Source organism: Carassius carassius, chromosome 26, assembly GCF_963082965.1.
Source record: "Carassius carassius chromosome 26, fCarCar2.1, whole genome shotgun sequence".
In the NCBI taxonomy this organism is placed as follows: domain Eukaryota; kingdom Metazoa; phylum Chordata; class Actinopteri; order Cypriniformes; family Cyprinidae; genus Carassius; species Carassius carassius.
This window is the reverse complement of record NC_081780.1, coordinates 1831725-1859411: the sequence shown is the minus strand read 5'-3', so window position 1 is coordinate 1859411 and position 27687 is coordinate 1831725. Positions and strand designations below refer to the sequence as shown.

The 27687-nt window shown below is 35.0% G+C and overlaps 2 protein-coding genes across 3 annotated transcripts in view; one reads left to right on the top strand and one right to left on the bottom strand.

Annotated features, from left to right (window-relative positions):
• Positions 1-510: 510 nt before the first annotated feature.
• Positions 511-21969, bottom strand: LOC132105483 (palmitoyltransferase ZDHHC17-like). Its single transcript, XM_059510624.1, has 17 exons — positions 21869-21969; positions 12492-12595; positions 11061-11183; positions 10688-10765; positions 9520-9664; positions 9213-9277; positions 8970-9132; positions 7833-7958; positions 7610-7752; positions 7409-7509; positions 5218-5342; positions 4378-4440; positions 4136-4229; positions 3834-3917; positions 3033-3190; positions 2812-2906; positions 511-1526 (listed from the first exon to the last, which is right to left on the bottom strand). Exons 1-17 carry the CDS (start codon positions 21929-21931, stop codon positions 1388-1390), a joined length of 1869 nt encoding a protein of 622 aa, XP_059366607.1. The 5' UTR covers positions 21932-21969; the 3' UTR covers positions 511-1387.
• A 912-nt stretch (positions 21970-22881) lies between these two features.
• The window catches only part of LOC132105482 (oxysterol-binding protein-related protein 8-like), a 73662-nt gene continuing 68856 nt past the window's right edge, over positions 22882-27687 (top strand). The window contains exon 1 of one of the 2 annotated variants that reach the window (XM_059510621.1): positions 22882-23198. The gene's annotated coding sequence lies outside the window, so the exon portion shown is untranslated. The remainder of the gene's footprint in view (positions 23199-27687) is intronic. The other variant, XM_059510619.1, reaches the window with a different exon arrangement.

Sequence of the window (27687 nt, the reverse complement as noted above, 5' to 3'; positions counted from 1 at the left end):
AAATAAATCTGGCTTATTTGGTAAGCAACTTTTATGAAATGGGTTCCAAGTCACATTTCAACCTAAAAAAAAAAATATTGTACATCTATATATATATATATATATATATATATATGTGTGTGTGTGTGTGTGTGTGTTCATGTGTATATATGTATATATATATATATATATTTTTTTTTTTTGAAAGTGAAGACCATTCTGCATTATTGAACCGTTATATTGATGTAAACTCAGCGCATTTCTCTTTCCCAGGGCTCATTACCATATTGTATTCATCCGTTTTTGTTGAATTTTTTTGTTTTGCATTAAACAATGGCTATAATACAATGATTTTATAAAATAGCATAATTTAAAGGCAGCATAATATAAATACTTTGATAATTAAATACAGTAATGAGGCTTTTGTGCATGATGTTAATGAGAATTATGGAAAAGATGTATTTAATTGTCATGAAAACAATAATAAAATGCAAAACCAGACTTCATTTTCTCTAAACAAAATATAATCAGTTTTTCTTTTTTTGGGTGAAATATGACCCGGGTTCATCTTCTTGACACGTTTCGTCGGATTCACCCCACCTAAACTATTAAACATGCTGCAAATCCCAAAATGAAGACATGTAAAATGATCTCATGATACTATATTATCGAAAAATACTACATAAATAGGTTAAAATAAATATGTTAAGTCACATTATTTAAACTGGGCATCTCTCTAGTCGTATGAATGCGTGTCACGATCAGACGAATCAAGGCAGCTTAAAGGAATCGTTCACCTACAGTTATTTACTAATAATCATGTCGTTCCAAACATATGCGTATTACGTTCTACTTATATGGAAAAGAGCAGCCTGAACATTCTGCTAAATATCTATTTTTGTGTTCCATGTAAGAAAGTCAGTCACATAGGTTTAAAGCGACATGAATAATAAAAAAGTCTAATTTTGGCCAGAACAATTCCTTAAAACCACAAACGCTATATCGGCTGATGGTTTAGCTATGCTCATTCTCATTCCTACACAGAGGTCAATGTTGAACCAGGACAACGAAGATCCGATTTCACTTTAAAAGCAACAAAAAAGGGGTGACAGGAAGAAAACCAAGGTCAACAAAAAAAGCAGTCAATGTGCGAAAAAACAACAAAACGCCTCTGCTGACCAACTGAGGAGAGCCGTTTGTACTGCATCCGCCTCTGATGTCATTAAACTCCTCCTCTTCCTGTTCCTCGTGTCCCTGCGTCTCGGGTGGAGTTGGTGACAGCATGCGTTATCCTGACTGGGTGAGGTTTGCAGTCTCGGTGAAGGAGATGGTCCCGGTTGAGCAGCACTTCAGGAAAACCTCTCCCCTCTTCTCCCTCTCTCTCCCTCTGTCTCCCTCTGTCACCGCTCTACACCAGCTGGTATCCTGAGCCGGACGTCTGCTCGTACTCTATTGTGTACTGGGACGTCCAGTCTACCACCACGGGCCGCAGCAGACCGCAGCAGCGCAGCTCGAAGAAGTCTATGAGGTTCCTTATACAGCCGTGACTGAAAACAGAGGAGCAACGTCAGGGGAGCCACTTCAAAACAACAGAGTCCAATTCTGTTTGAACTGAACAATTTAACTTACATTTTTACTCATTTTGTTAGGTGGTTTAGTCATTTTTATTACTTATTCATATTTTTAAATAGTTTTTCTTTTTCAATATTAAAGTTAGTAATTTTAGAAGTTCAGCTTATTATCTGAAAGTGTTATTACGATTTTAAAATTAGCTTTTAATTAGTGCTGTCAAATGATTAATCATGAATAACCGCATCCATAATAAGATTTTGTTTGCATAATATATGTGTACTGTGTATATTTATTATGCATATATAAGAATACAGATATACAGTATATATTTGAAAAATATTTACATGTATATACACATTTATATTCTTATTTCATATAAATATATTTAATGTTTAAACTATACATGTTTTTCTTAAATATACACAAATGCATGTGTTTGTATTTATTTATACATAATGTGCACACTATACACATTTTGTAAACAAAAACTTATTTTGGATGCAATTAATCGCGATTAATTGTTTGACAGCACTACTTTTCATTTTCTGAACAGCATTTACTTATAATGTTCTGTTTAAATGTATTTTTTTGGGCATGATTTATTTAAATATTGTATTAGTCATTGTTCAAATATCTGAGTAGTTTTAATTTAGTTTTACTCGGGTTTTAGTTAGTTTTAAGTAATCTTCGTATTTAAATTGATTATTAATGTAAACTATTATTATTTGAAACAGTACTTAACTAGCTTTTCATTTCAATAGATTCCAGTAGCACTTATTTTTAGAGTTTCACTTTAATAATAATTTTTTTTTGGTTCATTATTCTTTTTTTTATTATTATTATTATTATTATTCGTCATTCAAACACTTTTTTTTCATCTAATATCTATATTCCACTTTAGGACAATTTCAAGTTTTTTTTGTTCAACATGCCAATATTTTTTTTATTAAGTAAATAGCTTATAAGCACTGAAACAACCAAACAACTTGCAGCATCATCATAATGGGGAACCTTTTGAATTAAAACATTCATTAGAGGTAATTCACTTAATCGAATTGGATCTTTCTATAAATTGTTGTGTCCAAACAAGCACTAGTAGGTACATTTTCTAACAGGTAGTATATACAGATTATATTCTACAGACTGAATCAATGATTAATATACAAAGCATACCTCTATAAAACTCATTTACAAACCATCCTCCTCTAGATATAGATAAACTGTTCCCAGCTCACCCTGAAATGAGTTTAAAGGACTCACTTGAAAGGGCTCTCGATGGATGTGGCTGTAACTTTAAAGTGCTTATATCTTCTGGCGTTCATGCGTTCGTTTGTAGTGATGCCCAGAACAGCGATCTATGGAGTATACATCAAACCACAAAAACACATCAAATCTATACCAAACCCTAGCGTGCAGACTGAAGCAGATTCTCAAGCAGCTTTCTTGCTTTTGTAACAGCTCTGGGCTTGAGTGTCTCTTACCTGATAGAGCTGGCACATGATGAGCACAGCGACCCACATGAAGTGAAACACACTGTTAATGAACATCCAGAACATCCACGGAGAGCAGGTGGCGATCTGGGTGATGTAGATCCAAAAGCCATCTTTAGTGTAGCTGGTAGCACAGTGAATCCTCCAGTCTGCAGAAATACACCACAATCACGTTTTGTTCGTCAATATTAAACATACGTATGCTACTAATGCAGAAATATATAAATCAGGTAAAAATAAGGTCCCATTTCTTAAAATTATTTAAAGGGATAGTTCACCCATCATTTACTCACCATCAAGTCATTCCAAACCTGTATGAGCTTATTTCTTCTGTTGAACATGAAAGAAGGTATTTTGAAGAATGTTGGTATCCAAACAGTTGACGGTACCCATTGACTTCCACAGTATTATTTTTTTCATACCATAGAAGTCAATGGTTATCATCAACAGGTTACACGCATTCTTCAAAATATCTTCTTTTACAAGTAAGGAACATCTTAAGGGTGAGTAAATGACAAGAATTTCATATTTGGGTGAAGTATCCCTTTAAATGCATTAATTAACAATGAACTATATTTTTACAGCAGTTAAAAACCTATTTAATGTTAGATCACAGTGCCATGTTAACAGATACAACTTAGTAAATGATGAATCTAAATGCTGTTTAAGTATTGTTAATGCTAACAAATGAAACCTGTTTGTAGAGTGTTACAAAAGTTAATACTATTTCCATCTATATGCATTTATCATTTCATTGATCGTATAAAACTATGCAAACCTAAGTGTACTTACAGCAAATGCATCCGTATATCATCCAACAGATCATACACAACAGGAAGAACAAGTAGCCCATGAAGTAACGGTGGTTTCCACTTCCTGTCCGCAAACAATGAGGAGAAAAACAGAGACGAATGAAAGGAATTGAGTCATATCTGCCGCTTTACATTCTCTCAACTATCTGCCTTTGGCTCAAATTAGTTTATTTGTGATGCTAAATGGGCTTTCTTCACAATAGTGAATGATTTCCTGGCCAGTCACTGACTTTTCATGTTAATGTCAGGTGAAAAGCATGGTTGGTGGGACTGAAAACTCACCTACGCAGTTCCCGACCCACGGACAGTGGTGATCAAACTTGGCGATGCATCGATTGCAAACAGCGCAGTGTTTTGATCTGATTGGCTTCCGTATCTGTGGAGAACAGGCCGTTAAAGTGAGTGTTTTATGCATGGGCACCTCATTGCAAATTGCAATGCAAATCAGACTTTTGAGTTATCAGCTTGCCAACACTGACTGTGTTCAAGCAGCCGTGTGCAGAATAGAAAAGAGTGATCATTACCAAACAGGTGCTGCAGAATATGCTGAGATCCAGAGAGCCTGTCTCTGCCAGTTCAACTATAGTCTGAACAGAGAAGAAGAGAAAACAGTGGAGTATTTTTACATTTTCTGAAGAAAAGCATCAGTGTACTGATGGTTGCTGACTGGGACAAGTTAAAAACCCTGAAATAAATAAATGTAGCATTGCATCACTTGCACACCAATGGATGCCCTGCAGTGAATGGGTGCCGTCAGAATGAGAGTCTAAACAGCTGATAAAAACATCACAATAATCCACACCACTCCAGTACATCGGTTAATGAAGCAAAAAGTTGCATTTTTGTAAGAAACAAACCCTTTAAAGCGTTTTTAACAAAAATTTGTCACTTTTGGCCAAAATACACATCCATAATAAGTGAAAAAGTTGTTTCACTTTTGTACTCTCACATCAAAATCCAACCACATATGTATTTTGGACTGTTTTGGCTTGTAAACAGTGCTTGATCAGCACAGATTTCTCTCCTGATTCAGATGAGAAATTTTTACTGGAAAATTTTTTACTGGAGAAAGCAATATTATGGATTATGGATATGTATTTTGGCCAGAAGCAACATCATCATGATGGATTTGTTTCTTACAAACATGAAGCTTTTGGCTTCATAAAATGTTAATTGATGTGGATTATTGTGATGTTTTTATCAGCTGTTTGGACTCTCCTTCTGACGGCACCCATTCACTGCAGAGCATCCATTGGTGAGCAAGTGATGGAATGCTACATTTCTCCAAATCTGATGAAGAAAAACTCATCTGCATCTTGTATGTCTTGTGGGTAAGTACATTTTTCTGCAGATTGAGAGTTTACCTTTTTCTTATGCTCCTCGGATGCTTTGATGATACCAGGGTCGGACTTCCATGACTTGCCAAAGTTGTAGAAGAGAGCCAGACTGTTGAGCAGGAAGGGCAGGTGGATGGTGACGAAAGGGAGATGTGTGGACAGTTAAGGAAGTTATGTTTAATATGGCACAGCAAAAGAATCAACAGGGTTAATAGATTATTTGAACCAATTCATTGAATGCATCATTTGAGACCCACTGATTTAGTGAAAAGAACCTATTTTAAAGAATGATTTAATCACAAATCTTACAACAAAAAATAACAACTGAGTCAATCAATATGTGATCTGTGATCCTCTTAAGACATGCAAACTCAAAGTCCTATTAAAAATCCAAGAATTTTCACAAGTTTGGTAAATTAGTGAAATGTACTTTCTTTCATCGCGTTTAAATGGAACATACTGTTTGACAAATGACTTCTTGAATTGAGACCGAAAGATGCAGATTCAGACACGAGTCACGTCTTGAGTGGTTTCCTCAGGAGATAAGAAAATGCCTCAGCTTTGGGAAGGAATCCGATTTTACCACTAATGTTAGACAGCATCAGAAACACAGAAATACAACAGTGTCACTTCCAGACAAGAACTCTGCTTTCTTGTGTTTGTACTTGCATTCTCTCACACCTAATGGTGGGCGTCATGAACAGAATCTTATATCACAGTATGAGTAATTATATATCACAGTCAACATTTATAGCACAGTATAATATAGTTATTTTTGCTGGAAGTTCAACAAAAAGATTTATATATATTAAATAACTATAGTGCCATGCCAAATGTAGGATAATAAATAATAAGAAATAGATCTCACATGAAAAGTGCTCCATCTTATTTGATTAAATTTGATCAAATTGATGGATCAGATTACTCATATCAAAAGACTTCTTAATAACCAAGAACCCTTACAGGAATAATTCACATGAAAATGTAGATCTACTAACAGTTTACTGACCCTCCAGCTATCAGAGTTGTAGATGATATTGTTTGTTTATAGGAACAGATTTGGAGAATTTAATTACTCCATCACTTGCTCACCAATGGATGCTCTGCAGTGAATGGGTGCCATCAGAATGAGAGTCCAAACAGCTGATAAAAACATATCAATAATCCACAAGATGTTAACTGATGTTCTGGAGTGGTGTGGATTATTGTGATGTTTTTATCAGCTGTTTAGACTCTGATTCTGACGGCACCCATTCACTGCATAGCTTCCACTGCTGAGGAAGTGATGCAGTGCTACATTTCTCCAAATCAGTTCCCAATTGCATCTAGTATTTTGCAAAACCTCATTTTGTGTCCGTGTCTCCTGTAAATAATATAAAGCTTCACTCTGCACCAATAAGCGTGTAGAAATATCTACCAGTATTTGACACATTTCTACCATTGCACAAGCCGCCCAGCCCTTCTCTCACCCACGCTATATTACTTAAGGTGTCAAATTCACTACATTTATTGTGCGAGTCAATCCTGATACAAATTTCTGTGGATTATTAGGCATAATCATGTCAAGCCTGTCAAAGATATTGATGCATCTGCCAAAAGTTTTACACTTTCGACAACTTGAAACAAATTATCTAAATCGACTAAATCAAGTTGGCGTCAGTAAACTGTGGGTAAAAGAGGGATATATGTTCATCTCAGTTTGTTTTCATGACGTGTGAACAGATCCTAGTAAACATACTGCTAAACTTCATACTCCTTATATATTCCCCTATAAGAAAATTTATTTGCGTCCAAACAAAAACGCTCCTCTACCAGATCATTTTCAGATCTTTCAACACTGAAAAATTAGATATTGCCATAGAAATTGGGTCACTTCAGCAACCCAGTTTTACGATTTCATGTCAGGAATACAACAAAGACAGAAAAAGATGATGTTTTCAAAAGGAAGATATACAATTCTGTAACTCTCGGATAAAAAGCTAACCTGGTTCCCTGCTGTCAGCGTTCCTGTGCACATGTTCATCCGAGTCAACCAATATATAAATGGATGCTTATGTGAAACACAAAGGCAAATACTAGATTTGCTTTTGCTGATAAATGATGTGGTGTCAGAAGAACTAAATACAACATTCCAATTAATTAGGTTGAATAAGCTTAATTGTGTTGCATCAGTTTCTTATTATGATCATCAAACTGATGGAGCAACTAAAAAGGATATCATTCCAGAACCAGTAAAACCAGGTGATGTACATCCAGAACTTAGTGGCCAGATAGATGCCCAGAGGAAGAGCACTATGCATGGAGTGATCGAAGAAAGACCTAGAAGCAGAGATCAAATATTAGCGATGATGCTTTGCTTTCACATCAGAATGCATTAAAAGGCTGAGTAGCACCGCAGATGGGTAATACGGCATCATACTTAGACAGAAACTGCACGACGAGCCACACCACTGCATACATCCCACACTTGATGAGCCAGGAGTCAATGTCCAGATCGGCGATAAATCCCACCAGCCAGATCACCATGAACGGAGTTCCCAACATCACCTTCTGCCTGAACTCCTACAGACGGACAGAGAAATGTCTGAGTCCATGCACTACATCTTGATTTCTCCTTAATGGTAATTGATCGGTCGCTCTACCTTGTCCATTTTGAGCCGTTTCAGGTATGAGGGACTGTCGTAACCTTTGGCTTGTCTGGCCTCCTGCAGATGATTCATCATCCACACATTTTTCCTCTGTTTGGCCAGATCCAGTGGCGTCTCCCCCTGAACCCAACAAACATCATTAGATGTCATGTACACCAGTGTGGTTATCAGTAATTCAATCTAGAACTATTACATTACATTTACACTTATTCATTTAGCAGATGCTTTTATCCAAAGCGACTTACAAATGAGGACAGTGGAAGCAATCAAAAACATTATTTATTTATTATACATTTATGTGTCCATATGAAATAAAATATAATACAAAATGTGAAAAAGTTTAAGTTCAACTTTTAAAATTACTAAGTGAAATAAAACTAAAGGTAAAAAAAATACAAATAATGAAAATGTAGAAATATATATAAATCGACACACGACAAAAACCAAATTACAATTTTTTACATTTTATAAAAACTATAATATAAATAATTCTACAATAATACTAAGCAAAAATAAAACAATAATAATTAGAAAATTAATTCATTACAAACTTTTTTGACATTTGAACTTGCTCATAAATAAGTCAAATAGACTGATTTACACTTTGCTTAGCAACTTCTGATTCTATAATCCTATTATACTATTTTTCACAAATCAAGAAGTTTAGAAAATGCCAAATATAAGGAAATAAACACTATAACCAAAAGTATGCAGTGTAATTTGGCAAGTCTGTGAACACTAGAAATCTCTCTGATAAAGATCATATAACACAAATTTTACATGCAGCGCACAGCTAAAAAAGCATTTATATCCCTAAAAACTGGAGTTTGTGGCATTACATATTTATTAAATATTAAAATACTTATTTAAAATGCACATTTGCTGAATGCATTAATATATTGTGAAAAGGTGTTACAGCATTTGCTGTTCAATTATCAGACAGAACGGTTAAATAAAGACGTCATTTAACGAATACAGATGGAGAATGGGTGACAAAATAAAAGTTCTGCATTCAACACTTAGTGGACAAAAAGAAACCTTTCTGGCCGATGCCGATAATAATAATAATAAAAGGTATCACCAATCTACACACTTGATTTCAGTATGTTAGTGTAGGTGTCTGGACTTCACCTTGATGTTCTGTGCATCCACATTAGCATTGGCCTCCAACAGCAGGCTGATGACCGTAGTGTTTCCAGCCAGAACCGCCCAGTGCAGAGATGTGTTCTTATGATACTTATCACCCAGATTCACAGACACGTTAAACGTCAGCAACAGCCGTGTCGGGTCAACACTGCACAAATCCCATCTAATTAGCTTTACATCTGGCAATGGCAAAAAAATAATACATGTCCTCTCACAATACACACAAACCTGTGCATCCGATACGCCGCCCACATCAAAGGGGTCATGCCATTCTGATCCATCATATCCACATCCTGGAAAAAATATGACACAGTGAAGACTTAAAAGAAAGATCAGACTGAGATCAAACACAGTGTCATCTTTCCTAGAGGTCAAACTTCCATGGATGGAAATGTCATAAAGACAAAATGCATGATAAATCCACTCTTTAAAATGTTAATAAACAGTATTGAGTGATAGGGCTTCTTCCTAGGGCGTCTTTGCCAGCTTTTGTTTTGATGAGATCAGTGCCCCACAGAGCATTAAACAAGTGTACCTGTCCTTTGGCAATGAGATACGCCACAATAGAGGTGTGTCCAAACTGAGTGGCCAGATGCACACAACTGCATCCCTCGCCATCGATGAGAGAAGGATCAGCGCCGTACTTCATCAACTGCACCACCATGGAGAGATGGCCCTGTCTGAATGTGAGAGAGCAGAACAGAGGTGTGTGCATTAATAAGATTGTGCACGCTTAACATACATGCAGTCCTGCCATACTTGCACTATTTTTGCAGTGTGCACACTATGCCCGCTTCTGTCTGCATTGAATAACCGGATAACCTATCACATCTCACAAACTACACCGCAGCAATGCATCCCACAATGTAATGCACTTCTATTTTACTAGAGTCAGGGTTCCTCATGTCTTGCCCTGAAGACCCAATGCAATGCAGAGTTTAGCTCCAACCCTGATGAAACTCACTCACTTGTAATTTTCTAATGATCCTGAAGACACTGATTAGCATGCTCAGGTGTATTTGATTAGGTTTAGAGCTAAACTCTGCAGGAAAGTGGATCTCTTGGGCCAGATTTGAGGATCCATATTTTAGTTTAATATACAGGCATGTACTATCATCATATTTATTTATTTTACTTATATATATATATATATAATATTTAAATATTATTAATTTTACAGTTTTTTTACATTTAAAATGTACTTAAACTTATTTCAGTTTTAGTTTTTGTAATTCAACTTCAACTTTTCATTTTAGATAATTCATCTAATATTTATATTCTATTAATTATAATTTAAGTTTGAGAAATTTTGTGTTCATTATTTTTATTAGTTTTAGTTTGTTTGTATTTCTGCTTTAACTTGTTTCAGCTTTAGTTACTATAATTTTAGTATTTCATCTTAAACATTTTATTTCTGCTAATTTTACGTTTTTCACCATTAGTTTTTTAGTATTTATTAGTATTTAATTTCAGCTTTATTTCAATTACCCTTCCATCTCCAGCGAGACGAACAAACCAAAAAATTCAAGTTAGATTTTTCTCTTCTTGACTCAAAAATCGGAACTATTTTTTACACAGATTAACTCGATGAGGTCATGAAACCACATTTCTTCATACTAATTCATTAAACCGCAAGCAGTATACAGTACATACTAGGTGGTCTGCATTAAGCAGTATGCTGGTACTGCATTTCAAACACACACCTTGTTGCCCAATGCAGTGGTGTAGAGTTGAGATCTCCTCCCAGCTGGTCGACTATAGCACCTTTAGATATGTAGTACCTAAAAAGAGTAAATCGACAGACAGCATTCAGGAAATGAGACGTCTAGGCTCTGTCTTACAGTTGCAAAAGAGAGCAGTGTGAAATGAATGTCTGACCCAGAGCAGGTGTTTATTAAGAGGAGTATGTGCACACGCACACACAGCCTCGTGATGGGAATTTCAATGCTGACAGAGTAATAACTCTATATATCCATTCCTCTCTGTGTGTGTGAATGCGTGTGCTGTCTTAATAACGTGAGGGAAAAAATCCAGAGCGAGGAGAGTGTGTATAAAACGAACACGAGAGAGACGTACTTGACCAGGTCTATGCGGTTGTTGATTGCTGCCCAGTGAAGGAGTGTGACATTTTCTTTATCCGGCTGACGCACGTCATAGCCGGCCTCCACAAGCTCACGGCATCGCTCGAATATCCCATACCTGAGCACAAATACACCATAAAACATCCCTGAACAGCAGCCTTTATCCATTTTGCCAACATTGGTCAACCTGTCCTGTTATTGTTTAGTCAAGTTGTAGCTGACTAAAAGTCCTGGAATTTTAGTCTAGCATTGGTCAATAAATACAAACAAACACTCTACATTGAAAACTGGTAAACCTCAAAGCTAAAACAGAGACTTTCCTGGAATTAATTCCGGATTCTGAGTTACATTCATGTCTTTCAACACATAAAAGTCTTTGTATTGTGGCGCATAGGTTGCGTAAGTGCATTTATTCAGCAACCTCAATCATAAACAGGGTTGTGTAGCACTTCGTTTGCAAAACATTTTTCATAATTTATTTAATTTTCATATGATTAAAGATTCATTAAATTAATGTTTTATGCCATCATTTGTGTTCCTGTGGCTCAAGTGGTAGAGCATTAGGTTAGCAGCACAATGTTGTGTTTGTGGCTTTGATTCCCAGGGAACACATGTCAGGTAAAAACTGTTAGCCTGAATGCACTGTAAGTCGCTTTGGGTAAAAGCATCTGCTAAATGCATACATTTAATTTGATTACCAGTAAAATGAAAACACATACACAAAAAAATAATAATAATCAAATTATTGTAATTATTATTATAAATACATTTCTATGAATTAACTGGACATTCTCTTTCAATTATTACAATTTAAATAAACCATTTAAATGGAATCCAGGAAAATTCAAATGCAGAACACAGAATTTTGTAAATATAAAACAGAACACATTACACAGGGTTCTAAAATTTTTTTTAAAAATAAATTATTGCTAAGTTTAATGATTTTCAATTATCAAATATGACTTCTGATTACCGTACTAACATTACATTTAACCATTAAGAGTCCAGAAAATTTAATTGAAGAAAAAAAGAAAAAAAGAAGAGAAGTCCATAAAAATTTAAATAGCAAACATTTTTTTAATTTCATAAATTATGAAAAATAAAATAAATTTTGAAAAAAAAAAAAGAAATTTCATTGGGCTCTATAATGAGGGATTTAAATCTGGCAACCTCAAACATGAAAACTCTTGGAGGTTTATATTTTATCTACTCTTTTATGTTGAAGGCAATATAGAGAAATTTAGAAATTTTATAGTTTCTGTTAAAATTAACACTGGCCAATAAACTTAAAAAAAAAAGATAATCTTTTGTGTTCACTGATAATACAGAATCATGCTGCTTATACGACATGGTTTAGATGACATGTCCTTGATCATCATCTAGTTGTTTCTGGCTGGGGGATATTTGTGTAGATGTGTAGACTCACTGGGTGGCTTTGACGATGTCCCAAGTGCTGTAGTCGTCCACGTGGCTCTTGCGGCTGACGCTCTCACTGTAGTCATGATTATACTGACTCTGGGGTTTAATTTCCTGCAGGAGAGAATCACAGTCAGTTCATCTCTATAAAGCCATCAGATAGACGGATGAGTGATGAATGACACGGAGGATCCTGAGGAACGTGTCATATGTACGGTCAGAGTCCATAGTGATGACGAGCTTAAAAACCACACACACTGAATTAAAGAGGCTTTTAAAGGGACCATATCATTGTCCCTTTAAAATTTGATGCAACTAAACATTTAATTAATATATAAAAATCAAGATTAATCACATTTCAACGATGATTGCAACTTCTGCTTGTCTTATTTAAGCATAATCCTCTGTGATATTTGCGATATTTCCAAAATTGGATCTCTACCAAGTCATTTTATTATAAGAATTTGTAATATTACGAATTTCACTGTTTTAGCTCCAGAGATGCTTCTTAAGGTTTTTCCAGTTTACATATACATACACACATATGTATATATATTTATATTAGGGATGGGCGTTTTCCGCAAATATCACATTTGAATACTTGAGCTCACAAAAAACGAATATTCGATTATTTAAATGAAGTTTAATGAGAAAGACGTTATTTTTCAGCACCATTTATTGTTTCCGTCATTTTGAACAAGCTTACACACAATAAGCTTGAACATTACACATCGTGTTTTGTAGCTGAAAACCTTTAACAATGCGTGCAAACAAACAAAAGTACAGATTAAAAGCAAAAAAAAAAAAAAAAGTGAACAATGAAAAAAACGTAAAGCAGCCAGCAGCAATTAGGCTATTGTAGAACGTAGCCTACACTTAACTTTGAAACGTTTAAACTGTCAGCAAATCTTTTTTGTTTTTTTTCTATTGTTTTACATGTTCTTGTTAAGAAAAACAGGCATGTAAACATGATCGGGGGAAAGTCGGCTCCTTAGTCGGTTAACAATAAGGCCGGCCGCGGAGAAAACGCGCTCTGACGGCACAGACGTTGGCGGGACTCACAAATAACGGTGTGCTAAGCGAATACGTTTTGTGAAGCGCTTCGTGTTTTCGTTTCACCACTGAATGGGATCCTCATCTGGAGGAATACATGGCTCCAGCAAGAACTGTTCCCACTCGTCTCGGCCGGACTCTCTGTAATCATCGCTGAAGAACTGGCTCAGCCTTTTCCAACGAGTGGGCATCAGGGGCGTGTCTAGAGCTTTCTGGAGTATATGCAAATTGCTATTATAAAAACTTAAGCAGGAACTTTTCCAATTTCCATAATTCTCAAAACTTTTGGCCACGACTGTAGATAAACAACATCACCAGAACTGTTCTGAGTCACTTCACAAGCATTTTACCGTTTCATTTGCGTAAAACCAGTGTCAATTTAAAGGTATTACCCGTCAAAATAAAAGTTCATTTTTACATAAAGGCAGTGTGCTAGAAATATTACAATTATTTAGTAGAATGTATGTGATACTGCTACTACTGTTGAAAAAATTAATACAACTTTTTAAAGAAATAAATCACACAATATTTCTTCCATGTTTTAATTTTAATGGCAAATCCCCTTTATTTACCAAAAAAATAAAATGTTTACATTTCATTAATTAAAAGGCAAATTAAATTTGGGTGAAACTTGTTTACTGTTTTTCATAATTATATTACTTGCAGAAAAATTTAAACACAATTGTAAACAAGTATAAAGAATGGCATTGGTTTCTATTTTTAGTGATAAAAATTTTTTTGTTTTGGTACCGAAATTGGTACCAAGAACCGTGGATTTTCACTAGTATCGGTACCGAATACTGATATTCTGGTACCGTGACAACAAGTCCATTGTATTAAAAAAGCCAACCTCCTGAACCTGTACCTTGTACACCAAACCCTTTCCAGTAACATTTTTATTCCAGAAAACCTGTACTTTATTTTATAATTTCATTTAATATAATTTTGATTTTATTTTATTTCATTTAATTTTGATTATTTTATACATAGTTTATTTTATAACAACTACTGAAGGACCACTCAAAACTCAAAAATATTTTTATGATTTTAAATGTATAAAATATTCATTGTAAAAATAAAAAGGGTTAAACGAAATATATATATATATATATATATATATATAAAATATTATATATATATATATATATATATATATATATATATATATATATATATATATATAATATTACCACCATAAGTTATTTAAACACCAAATATTTTAAATAGATGTTTAAAAGACTGTAAAATGAGACACATTCAAGCAAAAGCTTGAAACAGATGCAAAGGGCAAACAGAAAACACCCACAGGACACAAGGGAATCCTGGCAAACACACCGAGCACCCTTTGTGTGTGTGTGTGTTTGTGTGTGTAATGCCAGGCCAGCAGAGACATGAGACACACACACACAACAGTCACAGAGATTCACATATAAATATGATAAACTGGAATACACTGTAAACGAGAATGCTGATTTGTAATCAGTAGCATTTCAAATAATCCTTAAAAATGCTAAGAACTCATTAGTGAAGAGTAAACATTAATAGGTTCAGTGAAAGGCAAGAACCTGCACACTTGCACCCAAAACCACTAAACACAAAGCCCTGTGGCTCGTGTTGCTAGACACCATTATACATATTATCAACACAAAGATTCATCAGCAGCCATACGTCCAGAGAAAAGCCTAGCAAGATCATCCCAATCCAGATATACAAATGGACAGCGAAGTCAAATCTTTATTTCTAAAAGGCTCTCCTAGAGGTCAGAGGTCACACTGTCAATGCAATGCTACAGATCACAGTAACTCGAAATTAAAGATACAATATATATATATATTTTTTATCACAGAACAAACATTAATTTTTCATGACTAAACTCATCATTTGTAGTCAGCTTTCATTTCTTTGTCTGTTTTTACATATAAAATAACAAAAGCAGAAGTGCAAAAGAAATCACACCCACATGCCACTACGTAGAAATGCAGTGGAAAAATTCAATGCCACAAAGCTAAATTTGTTACACGCAAACAGTGGCTTTTCCTCCAACCGGATGGACATCTCATCTAGTCGACACACGATACCAGAGTCACAACAGCAGACAGACACCTTCACTTTGACATCGGAGCATCATCTTTGCAGGAAACCTCAGGTCTGATCTGATGGGTGATGGTAAAAACAGATGGCTGGCCCTGAAGCCACCCACTCAGGTGACAGAGGGCCAAAGCATCTGAAGGGAACGACTTCCTGTAGACTTTCCTCTAGTTAACAGCATTGATTAACTAAAGACAAACGCACAGATTGTGTCTTTTATAGTAGAGGGGTTTACTTCTGCTCTTTTCACAGCACAATCAATGATTTTTAGTATTATTATGTCATATAATAGTTTGTATTTGATTATATTTTTTATTACTTTTATTTACAGTTGAAGCCACTTCAAAAAAAAAAAAGAAAGAAAACAAAGTGAAGAATATCTTGTTTACATCAAAACTGAAACCAAGCCGTTCACACAGAATGCATATTTCTTGCATTTTCTAGAGGGACACCGTTGGACTCGCGTCTTGCACAAGAGAGCCGCATGTTTAGAAAGACATGTCAAATTAATTTAATTAAATTTTCTAAAAATATCTCGAGACTTTATGTTGGGTTTTTGTTCCCCATCACACTGCATCTCATGTTTTTAAATGAAAAAAATTATCCTGTGTGACTGGTTTTCCGCCCTTTTTATTTATTTAACAATGCATGCATACATGACGCTGTTTTGTTTATAGTTCTTTAAGCAACTTAATAATAATTGGTTCATAAAAATTATTTTAAATATTATGTTGTTTTTTTCACAGTCATGTATTCTAATGCTTTGAATAAACGTGCAGTAATATCTTGAGGCCTCAGAAGAGAAGCAAAAAGCTTTTCTTCACCCTAACTGAAATTATGCATTTTACATTTGAATACAATTCGAATTTTGATCATATTTAAGTAAAAAATTTGAATGTAGTTTTTCAGCTATTTTGACAGCCCTAGACACATTTCTGTTGTAAAAAGAGAAACATTGTGCGGAAGTATTATTTGCTGTTATGCGTGTGTCCGAAGCTGCAGTTGCTGTGACGCATGTTCCAAAAAAAATATTTTTTTAAAACCTGGACGCGCTCCGAGAGAAGGTCGTTAAAATCAATTTCCTATTTTCGTTTTCGAAATTTGTGCTGGCTGGTCCAATCGATTCGTGCAATAGATTTTCGAACATAAAGTCTCACATTATCACAGTTTATTTGCTGTAGTTTAGAAAATTGGTAATAAAATATTGACAATAACTCAGGGTTAAACTGTGTCAGAACAAATTCATCTTGATAATGTTGGATAACTTGGATAAAATAATATGTAATGGAATCAACCAAAACTTCAGACAACTGTCAGTATGACAATATTTACACAACTATCAATACTTTGTTGAACAGTTACCAAGCAAGCAATGCTTAATTTTGTTCAGTCTGTGGTGTGAAAAGGTTGCATTAGCAATTAAAGAAAGAAACACTTAAGCAAAACATGGTCAGGTCCCTAATTATAAAAAAAAAATCAATTTCACTGGTCTACAGTATGAAGAATTTTTGGGATATTTCACAGATCACTGTATTTTGCCATACTGACATAAATGAACTAGTGTCCTGCACCCACTAGTAAAACAATATAATCAATTCTATCTGATTTTTGGATTGACTTTGGATAAATTCTTGTTAAAACTACAAAGTAATTCAGTCAAGAGCAGTGAGTAATTTACTTTCATTTTCATACATTAAAGACACTGACAGCAGAGCTAGTAAATTAGGCGCGGTCACTTTAAGAAACAAACGCATCCATTATAATGATACACATCCGATTTCTTTCTCAACTCTTTACTTTCACTTAAGACATAACCACAGACTTTTTCGAACACACTTTCCAAGACGGGTATTTTGACATATTTTGTATGTATTTGTTGTCGACTTTGAGACGCGCCTCTGCTTGCGCCCTGAACACCAGAACACCGCGGTGCTGAATTGAGCTCTTTCGCTTTTCGCTCTTTTTTTCTGTTTATTTAAACTGCGATTTGTATTTGTTCGTTCAGGTGCAGGAGGACGCGAACGTCCTGAAGGAGAGCTCGGTTCAGTGTTGCTGTTCGTGAGACGCGGCTCTCTCTCTCGTGCGCACCGATCACAGCGGCCGAGTAACCAGCTGCTCAGTTCAGCTTTCCCGCATCGCGGGGCTGAAGACAACTTGATGTGTTGAATGCTCGGAGCACGTTATAAAACGTATTTTTAAAATACACATTTCTGTTTTAATAAATGCTCATATTAAATCATAGCATAACACGCAAGTAGGTACAAAAATAATCAGTGATACATTTGCGACCCCATAAAAATTTGGGACGCAGTGGCATTTCAAAAGGTCACATATGCGACCATTTTGGTCGCAGTGTAGTTCCCTGGACAGTCGAAGCGAATGCACAGGCAGTGTGACATCTGTGTAAACATAGATGACGTCACAGGTTTTTTTTTATTAAGGAAGATAGCCTTCGTTTGTATGTAAGCCTAGGAAATTTATATATTTACAATACTTAAATATAATTAATATTATTTTATTGCTTTTGTATTAGTTGTTTGAAGAGTAAAAAAAAAATTGGTCGGTCTTAACGCAAATTTACAATCGGCAAGTCGGTCGGACTAAAAGCAAAAAACAACAACAATTGAGTCTGTCCTAAATTGACAGGCTCGGTCGGGTTACGGCAATCAAGAATATTTTTAAGGATGGCCTTACCCTTTGTTACCGCCTTTACTTACGTGGAAACCACATGACAACAGTGTCGTGGACAAATGCGGAAGTAGCTTCGCGACAAACTTCAACTAGAAAGAGATGCTGATCTCGCTTGTGTTTTACCCGACATGTGAGTTGTTTTGATTCGTATCTTTACAGAAAACGTATGCTATTATAACGATCAAAAAGATTAATATTATGTGGCATACATGCCAAACAAGGCAGCACTGGAAAACAACCATGCTATTAAAGCATGTGGTTCATTTGCATACATGCAAGTAAGCAAGTAGACAGCTTGTTGGATAGTTGGATAGAAATCAATGGATAGTGTTTGAGTATAAATGTACGGAAGTTCTAAGCGGCCATGCATTATCATTTTTTTTCCTTATTGTTTTCTTGTTATAACGACTTAATTTTCTCGTTATCTCGACATAACGAAAGTCCTTTTCTCGTTATAACGACATGACAGTTTTACTGTTGCTATAGTAACGAACTCAACTTTGACAGGCATCTGATGGACAACCATGCAGGCGCTCTTTCTGTAGCCTATATTTCAGCAAATTTTGCTTCGCCTAGGTAATAAAGTCTACAATACTGTACATAAATAAAGGCTGATCAATCACTGTTGATTTTTCCAGAGACAGTACACTAAACGTTTTTTTTTTTGTAATTAACATGTTTAAATGGCAACACCGCGAACACTATTCAGAATGATGCAGAACTATTCTAAGATCTTTTAGAGCTGCTTGGATTAAACTCACTTTTAATTTTCCCTTTATTTGAAAAAATTATATATAATTTGTAATTTTTAGAAGTCATTAGGTATGCTTTGACAGATATCATGTGCCTAACAAGCTTCTGTTTGAAAAGAGCGCTCATGTGTATGTGTAGTGTATGTGTGTGTGCAGAAATAAACGATTACAACATTTTAGAACAAAACTGATTTAAAGTAGCCTATGCACTTTACATATGCATCACATTTCTCATCAATATGGTTAACAATAAATATTAATAACAAGGAAAAGAAGCACATCACAAATAGCCTAGTTAAATCCCGTCCTACTGTAGATAAACAGAACATTTCCACTTATAAACTACCTAATCATTTGCCTAAAAGAAGCACAAATAAAGAAATAGGTGCAAACAGAATAGTGACGTCAACCTTGGTTTTGATAAGCAGTTATTTTATGACACAGAACGCGTTGGTGAAACTCATGCATCTAGCAAGAACTTAATACAAAATAATCATATTGATTCAAGCATTTAACGTTTATGAATTAATTAAATGTCAGTAATGAACAAGACTGCACAAATTATAGCGATCACGAGGAAGGTCCGCGTACAGTAAAGTGGATAGTATACAACACCCCATCAGTTATATTCAGGTCTATAGTGCCACCTGCTGCCGCAGTTTTGTAACTTCTTAGAGAAAATTAAGTCGTTATAACGAGAAAACGACTTTCGTTATGTCGAGATAACGAGAAAATAAAGTCGTTATAATGATAAAACAAGAAGGAAAAAAATGATAATGCATGGCCGCTTAGAACTTCCGTATAAATGGGTCATTTTGAGGAGAAAATTAACTCCAGATATCACAAAACAGTAAGTTACTAAACCTAAGAGGCGAGTCGTGGCCTAATGGTTAGAGAGTCAGACTCGCAATCGAAGGGTTGTGAGTTCGAGTCTCGGGCCGGCAGGAATTGTAGGTGGGGGGAGTGCATGTACAGTGCTCTCAATACCATGACTTAGGTGCCCTTGAGCAAGGCACTGAACCCCCAACTGCTCCCCGGGCGCCGCAGCATAAATGGCTGCCCACTGCTCCGGGTGTGTGTTCACAGTGTGTGTGTGTGTGTTCACATTGGATGGGTTAAATGCAGAGCACGAATTCTGAGTATGGGTCACCATACTTGGCTGAATGTCACGTCACTTCTAAGAACAGAATCAACCATAAAACAGTATAAAAACAACTTGAATGGGGAATTCATGCCCCAGTGCATGATGGGGAAAACGTGTTCATGGTATCGTCATGAGGCGTGCGTTCCGGAGCGATATATGACTGATGCATCAGTTCAATGTGTACGTTTATGTCCAACAGTGTTAAACTGTTGGACTTTAAATGAAGTCTACTATTCATTTTCACCGTTGACTGATTTTGCAGAACATTTAGACTGATAACTTCTGTGCGCAGATGCAGATTTGTCACAGGACGCGCGATATGACAGCTGCGTCTGACTATACATGAACAAGCTGTTTTAAGTACAGTATTTTTTTTGGATTATTGGTGATTCCATAGGATCTCTCTCGCATACCTGCATGGTTTAAAACACCAAATAGTTATGCTATGACAAGAACAAAGAGTCTCTCTCTTGCTCCACCCATGCACGATAATATCGTGTAGCGTCGATCTCACGGGCTGACGATATGAAAAATGACCATATCGCCCAACACTACTTGTATCAATGTGCTACTTCCAGTATGAATCTATCTTAGCTTTTACTTTAAGTCCCACATTTTTTCCACAATCAGCAAAAGAGCAACTGGAATACAAACCAAATTATGAGGACAGCTGAACTATTCATCTCAAACAACCACATGCAAAACACCACCTCTATCATGATTCATGTTTTCATAGCCTCTAAATCGACCAGCGCATCCCGTGCAAACCAGGGCACACAGTAGTTTCTATATATATAAAGGTCTGCTGAGATCTTCCTTTCAGCGTGTTAGTTTGACTGCAAGCCAAGGCTGATGTTTACCTTCACTCATCAGCTCTATGTGATCAGCTCTATGGTCAGTCTGCCTGAGCATGAATAATTCACAGCAGGACGTCCCATATGAGCAAGCTGTCTCACTACAGAAGTGTGAAAATGAATGCATTTAATTTATATTGAATGCATTTTTTGAGGTGTCATGTTATAATTCATCACACATATAAAACTATAGGCCTGCAAGAAGTACATGTTTCATGAAAAACTTCCCTACATCAACACATCCTGTAAATGCAAACGTCGGAAACGAGTCGGGAATATGTAAATGATCCATTGCAGCACTGATAATAACATTAACCGATGAATATATTAAGAGAAAATATGAGCCTGGATATAACTGACAGATTTGACATTATATCAGAGTCATTATTTAGACGTATATAGTGTACTAAAGGCAAATTAATAAAACAATATAACACAATCAATGTTCAAATCTGAGGGTAAATGTATGTAAATGATGTTGGTGTTTGTGATTTAGACGCAAACGCAGCACAACACACTGTGATACTTGCTCAAATATGATGTCACGTGTGTCACTGCGCAATATGGAATAAAAACACATCCCTGATAAAAAAAATACTAGATTAGACATGCGTTAAAACGACAATTATAAATCTAATCGATGAATATGAAAGGCTAGCGTTAGCATCAATGCTATCACGGAGCCCCCATCATTCATTGTGAGAAGATCGCGGGAGAAATAACGCTTTTACTGGCCGTTAAAACACTCCGGATTCATTTAATATCGCTGCCGAGGTGCAGCTGGATAACGGTGGTGTTTTTTTACCTCGGGATGGAGGATCGGAACGCATCCAGTTTCCTTCTTAAAATCATCCAGATCGTCTGCCATCTTGCTGCTCGTCCACGCGGAGCATCACGGGAAAAAAAACACATTTAGGGGGCGATAAACCAGAGAGAAGCGCGCGTGCACGAGGAAGCAGGTCGCTCGTGCACGCACAAAACCAGTCAAAAGTTTTTTTTTCTTTTGCTTTTTCTTTTCTAAAATTGAGATTCATACATCATATGAAAGCCGATTAAATAAGATTTTCATTGATGTATGGTTTTTAGGATAATATTTGGCTGAGATAAAACTAACGTTACTGGTAAATATGGAATCTGAGGGTGCAAAGAAATCTAAATATTGAGAAAATATATAGAAATATATACAGGTCTGAACAAGTGCGCGTTCAACTTTAAGCAGGTCAAATTTCCCCTAAACCATAAAACCAGTTTACTTTATTTTTTCTCCTTCTCTAAATATTTTGCTCATTCGTGGAATGCAATGATTTATGATAACGATCATAAATTGTTTATTTCCCTGTTTTGACACTTACTACCACGCGATGGCAGCCTTGGATTGATTATATTTTCCTTGTTTATTTAGTATGCTGTGTTAACCAAAATAAAAGTTATGTGATAGAAAATCTCAAATCAGCTCCAAACAAAGATTAAACTGCTAATATATGTGTAAAATATTTTGTGATACTGTACTGTACATGTCATAACCGTTATTTTCTTTACTTTTAATATGTTTCAATAAAAATCTATAAACACAAACCCTACATACGATAGTGTTAGATGATCGTTTTGCGGTTTCACAACCCGTTAGACTTTTAATATGATTTTTAAAAACCCTCCGTATATGTAACAGATTCCACCGTCAACGGCTGTTCTGAGATCTGTTTGAATATTTAAATAAAGCTGACGTGATCCGGCGTTCCATCTCAAAGAACTGATCCTAGACCTGCTGCTTTGTATCATCAGTCCAATCGAACGTCGATCCCTCGAGCACGGCAGGCAGAACCCAACGGTCGCAGATAAACAGAGGTCTCTCAGAGGAAGGAAGACAGACGAGCGAACGAATATATCGGGCTTTATCGCAATTCACCGCATCGAAACGCGTTTATGGTTCTCCGTTAAAACTTTTAAGATCCCACTCTGCTTGAATACCTGTCAATCTGCGTCAAAACGCATCCGAGAAGTTTTAACCCATTTACTGATGGACTGACAGACGGATTCTCCTCAGACGACGCAATCTAAACAATTCACACTTTACCTCGTTCTCTCAAGAAAAAGCATCGGTTTTCCCTTAGGAGGACTTCGAGTGGACAATTAAGGTTAGTGTTTATGTTTTGTAATTCTGTATTTACACACATATAACCTGTAACTTAACGTTACTCTATCTATGGGTTGTGTCCCACAATCTAGTGAGCTAACTATCTAGACAGCATATTTGAGCATTGTAAACCCTTACTGTTTTTTTTTTCACGAAACATATTTGAGCATTGAGTAAATACAGCAAACTGCTGATCTAGATTGTATTTTAGTCGCCAACTAAAACACCGCATTCACCGTTACTATATAAATACATCATGGAAAATCATGCTAGTGCCAGCGTTTTGGACACGACCATATAGTATTCCTTAAGTATATAAAATGAAACAGTGTCTTCTATCTGCATGTTGCAGGTCTTGTTGATACATATATGCTCGTATGGATCATCCTCCATCATTTAGATCAATTTTTATGAGCATTTTGTTCCTAAAAGTCTTAAAATCCTCATGAATCAGGTTGAGTTCAGAGATTTAATGTAGTGAGAAATATGTCACTGATGTGACATCCTCGGGCTGCTTTTGTTGTTTACATAAACAATAATATTTATCAATGCATATTCACAAGGGTTAACCATAGTTCACAGCAATATACCATTGTTATGAAAATCCAACAATTCTGTACCATGGTATGACTTCATCACAGATCATATTTTTTATAAAATCACATTTTATTCTATTTTATGAGATCCCTTAAAGTAACAATTTGAACATTATATAATATGGTAATCAAGCACTATCAGGCTGTATGTATGGAAGTACCACTGTGTTATTGTCATCCATCAGTAAACCATACAGTATTATTATTATTATTATTATTTAGTACAGGACACTCACTTTTTAACAGGTTTGTTACAATATTTTTAATAGATTTCTTATTATAAACTGTGACAAATTATGTTCTGAAGTTGTTAATAAAACCAAGATTATTCATGTTTTACAAGAAAATATAGTTTTAGTTTTTCTACTTCAACATTTCACATTTCATTCAGTGTCATTCACTTTGTAATTTTTGTGAAATTTACTAGTAGTGATTTTATTTTTTTTAATTTCTGTAATGTAGTAAGGTATTATCACTGTAGTAGCATTTATATATATATATATAATTTTGAGGAGATTTCTGTCAATTGTCTTTAATACTCAAATATATTTGGTGCAATGTTGAGCAAAACATGTTAGTGTGAGATTTATTGTTTTTATTTAACCTAGGCCCATATTTACCTCGTCCTATTATTGTTTTTATTGTTTTTATTGTTGTAAATCTCTAATAAATATTTAGATATTATAATTAAATATATATAATTAAATATTATATATTTATTTATATATAATTTTATTTATTTATAAATAAATATATTATATTTATTTATTATATTATATTTATTATAAATATATTAAATATTTAGATATTATAATTAAATATATATAATAAATAAATATTCTAATAAGTGGATAACATGCTAAATTATTATAGTAATAACAGTAACTATATTTCATTAGTTAATTAGGCTTTAATTACATGAATTTGACCACAAAACATACTCTGATTGACGCTGTTTAGCCCGTATTGTGGTTTCAGGCTCTGATGTCTCAGATTAGACGTGAACAGATACACGCTCGCACCAAAATCTTGTGTTTCTGTGTGTCTTTGACCTTTGCGTAAAGGTTCATGTTTCCACTTTCCCTTTTAGAGGCGGATTGGTGTTCAGAAACCCGAGCGTGCACTTCCACAAAGCTCTCTGTGTTGAATTGTTGAAGTGAGGTTGTGAAATGTTAGCTGTAGCACCTGTAAGAGTTTTCGTAACAATGCATATATGCTATATTTAGCAGTAGCAGCTGCTATCTAAACATGTAATCCTAAACCCGTTGTAAATATTGTTCGTGTATTGTACAACCCTGATGTCAAACACCGACGTCTGAGTCTGATATAGAAATGTGTTCATGGTCTAAACTTCAGAAGTGCATGATTTTAATGTCTTTGTCATTGCATTATTCATCATAATTGCAAAAGATTGTCTGGTTCGTATGAAAGTGTGCACGTGCAAAGCTCTAACAAAACATTATATGAGACTGTGATCGTCATTTGCCTGTCAAATAGAGTTTCCATTCCTTCATTGCTGTGTGTTATCGATGCTGCTGGTGAGGTTGGCATCTTATTTTGCATAGTGTTACCAGCTGAGGACACAATCCAGGGTGATTCGCCCTTGTTGTCCAACTATTTCTATAGATGGAACTGCTAAATATATATATACATTTTTTTTATATATACAACCAATCAAAGTTGGGTTTAATGCATTACTAAGTAACTGCATTTAATTAGTTTTTCTGAAAAGTAAAGTAAGAGATCACTCCTAATTTAAGTCTAATCTAATACAAATTAAGTCAAACATTTATTCTGTCTTTTTACAAAGCATTCTGTTGCAGTTAAATAACACAAACAAAACACTGCATATTTTTCTTTTCATAAATAAAATATAGGCGAATCCGTTAAAGTTTAGATATACAGTCAGTGAATGATTTTCTTTTGTTCTTTGATTAACATTAATGACAGGCAGCACATTTATTAGGCTGCTCTCTCTTTAAGAATGCAGTTTTTTTTCTCATCCGTTTACGTTCACGTAAGACAAAAACGGCTGTCTTTATGATTATATACTGACGTAGTTTTCTGAATATTGGTCGACAAATATGAAAGAAGTAAGTTTCGGGTCGGAACAACCCTTTTCTAACAATGGAAATACACAGAACGGTTCGAGAACGGACACAAACTGGGAACCTGTAGCACCGACTGCTGTTCTTTGTGGGTTTTTTTTTATTTTTATGCCGTTTTATATTGTTCATATGAAAGAATTAAAAGATCATTTTAACATCTGTCTTTGTAATGTTTAAGACAAGTGGTCGAGGCTGAAATGGGATTATTATTAATTACACTTTTGAAGATAACTAGTAATTAAATACTTTTTACAGTGACCTACCCAACACTGCAATCACTTATCCTTCTACTGAAAGATCTTAATTATTGAGAATTATTTTTATAATGTCAGTATTGCTGCAGTTGCATTTATTTGTATTTTAAAATAATCAAATAATATTGTTATCAAATAATTCAATTAAATAATGTAATATGCATTTATTTAAAAGTATTTATAAAATAATAATAACTTCATTATAATATAAATAGAATTTTATTCTATTTTATTTTTTTCTTTCAAGCAAAAATATATAATTATTTTCCCTAACAAATTAGAGTTAATAGTTGGATTTCAACAAACATACACAATCAGAGGAGCCTGATTCACAACAAATGTCTCAAAGATTCTTTGTTAATATTTAACAATTTAATCTTAATTGTAAAGGCCCAGCGTACAAATTCACAGTATTTTTTCCGCCTGCTCACGTAGCATGTGCTCAGGTGCAAACCCTCTGCACCCCGACAGAGTCGTGACACTTAATTTATATTAATGACCTTCCCACTGACGTGGATGCCTTTAAGGCTTCGGCTGTAATCTCTCAAAACCGCCTTTATTTTTGCCTGAATACCAGAGCAAATGGAGTTTTAATCTTCATTAAATCCATCACTTTCATTATGGTTTCTCTTGTGTCCTTCACAAGGCTCTGAATGTCAAAGCTGTGAGGGGTGTTTGATATCCAAAGCATGCGCTTCTTGATTTGGGAAGGTGAACAGACTGTAAAACCAGCCTCTGTACCTTGAGAAATGTATAAATCAATAATCTGCTTTGTGAGAATGATGCGGTTTAATGGGCAGATTCATAAACATAACGTAACATGCGACAGATGAAACAGAGAACAGTAACGGTTTAGGGTTAGGGCTAACCCTAGCCAGTGAAATTCGCTTGAGTATGAACACAAAAGACGCATAGAAAAACATTGGCGATAAGTGCGTGCGATAATCGTCCTGGTTTGTACGAGGCTTAATACACTGATTTATTATCAGTGCTGGAAACTCTGCTTATTATATTTTTTTGGAACCTGTGATACTTTTTTTCTAGGATTCTTTAATGGATAAAAAGTAAAAAAAGAAGAGCATTTATTTAAAACAGAAATCTTTTCTAACAATATACACTGCCGTTCAAAAGTTTGGGGACAGCAAATTTTTATTTTTTATTTATTTTTTTTGCTTAAATTGTGTTAAATTGATAAGAAGTGATAGCAAAGATTTATATTGTTAGAAATATATATTTATTTTTATATTTTATATTAAGTTGGCATATCGTTAAAGTAGCTAATTTTAACGGTTCATTATATTTCTATTCAAAATCGTCAATTTTAATTAATCTATAAACTAAAATAAAAATTTCACAGCCCTACTCTCTTACCTTGTTAGCAATAAACTGGCAAGAAATTACCTGCAGGATAAATTATTCCAAATGAAACACAAAGACTTTCCTTTGCCAGTCTCTGTGTGCCAGTGATCGTGCCCTGACTGGTTCATCTCTGCGTCTTGAGAGAGACATGTTGCTGCAATGCACTTTTACTT

Excerpts from the sequence above, each read along its gene's own strand:
- LOC132105483 (XM_059510624.1), bottom strand. The coding sequence starts at position 21,931 with ATGGCAGACGATCTGGATGATTTTAAGAAGGAAACTGGATGCGTTCCG. Across the intron at positions 12,596-21,868 it reads TTCCGATCCTCCATCCCGAG|GAAATTAAACCCCAGAGTCA; the intron begins GTAAAAAAACAC and ends TCTCTCCTGCAG. Across the intron at positions 3,918-4,135 it reads GTGGGTCGGGAACTGCGTAG|GAAGTGGAAACCACCGTTAC; the intron begins GTGAGTTTTCAG and ends GTTTGCGGACAG.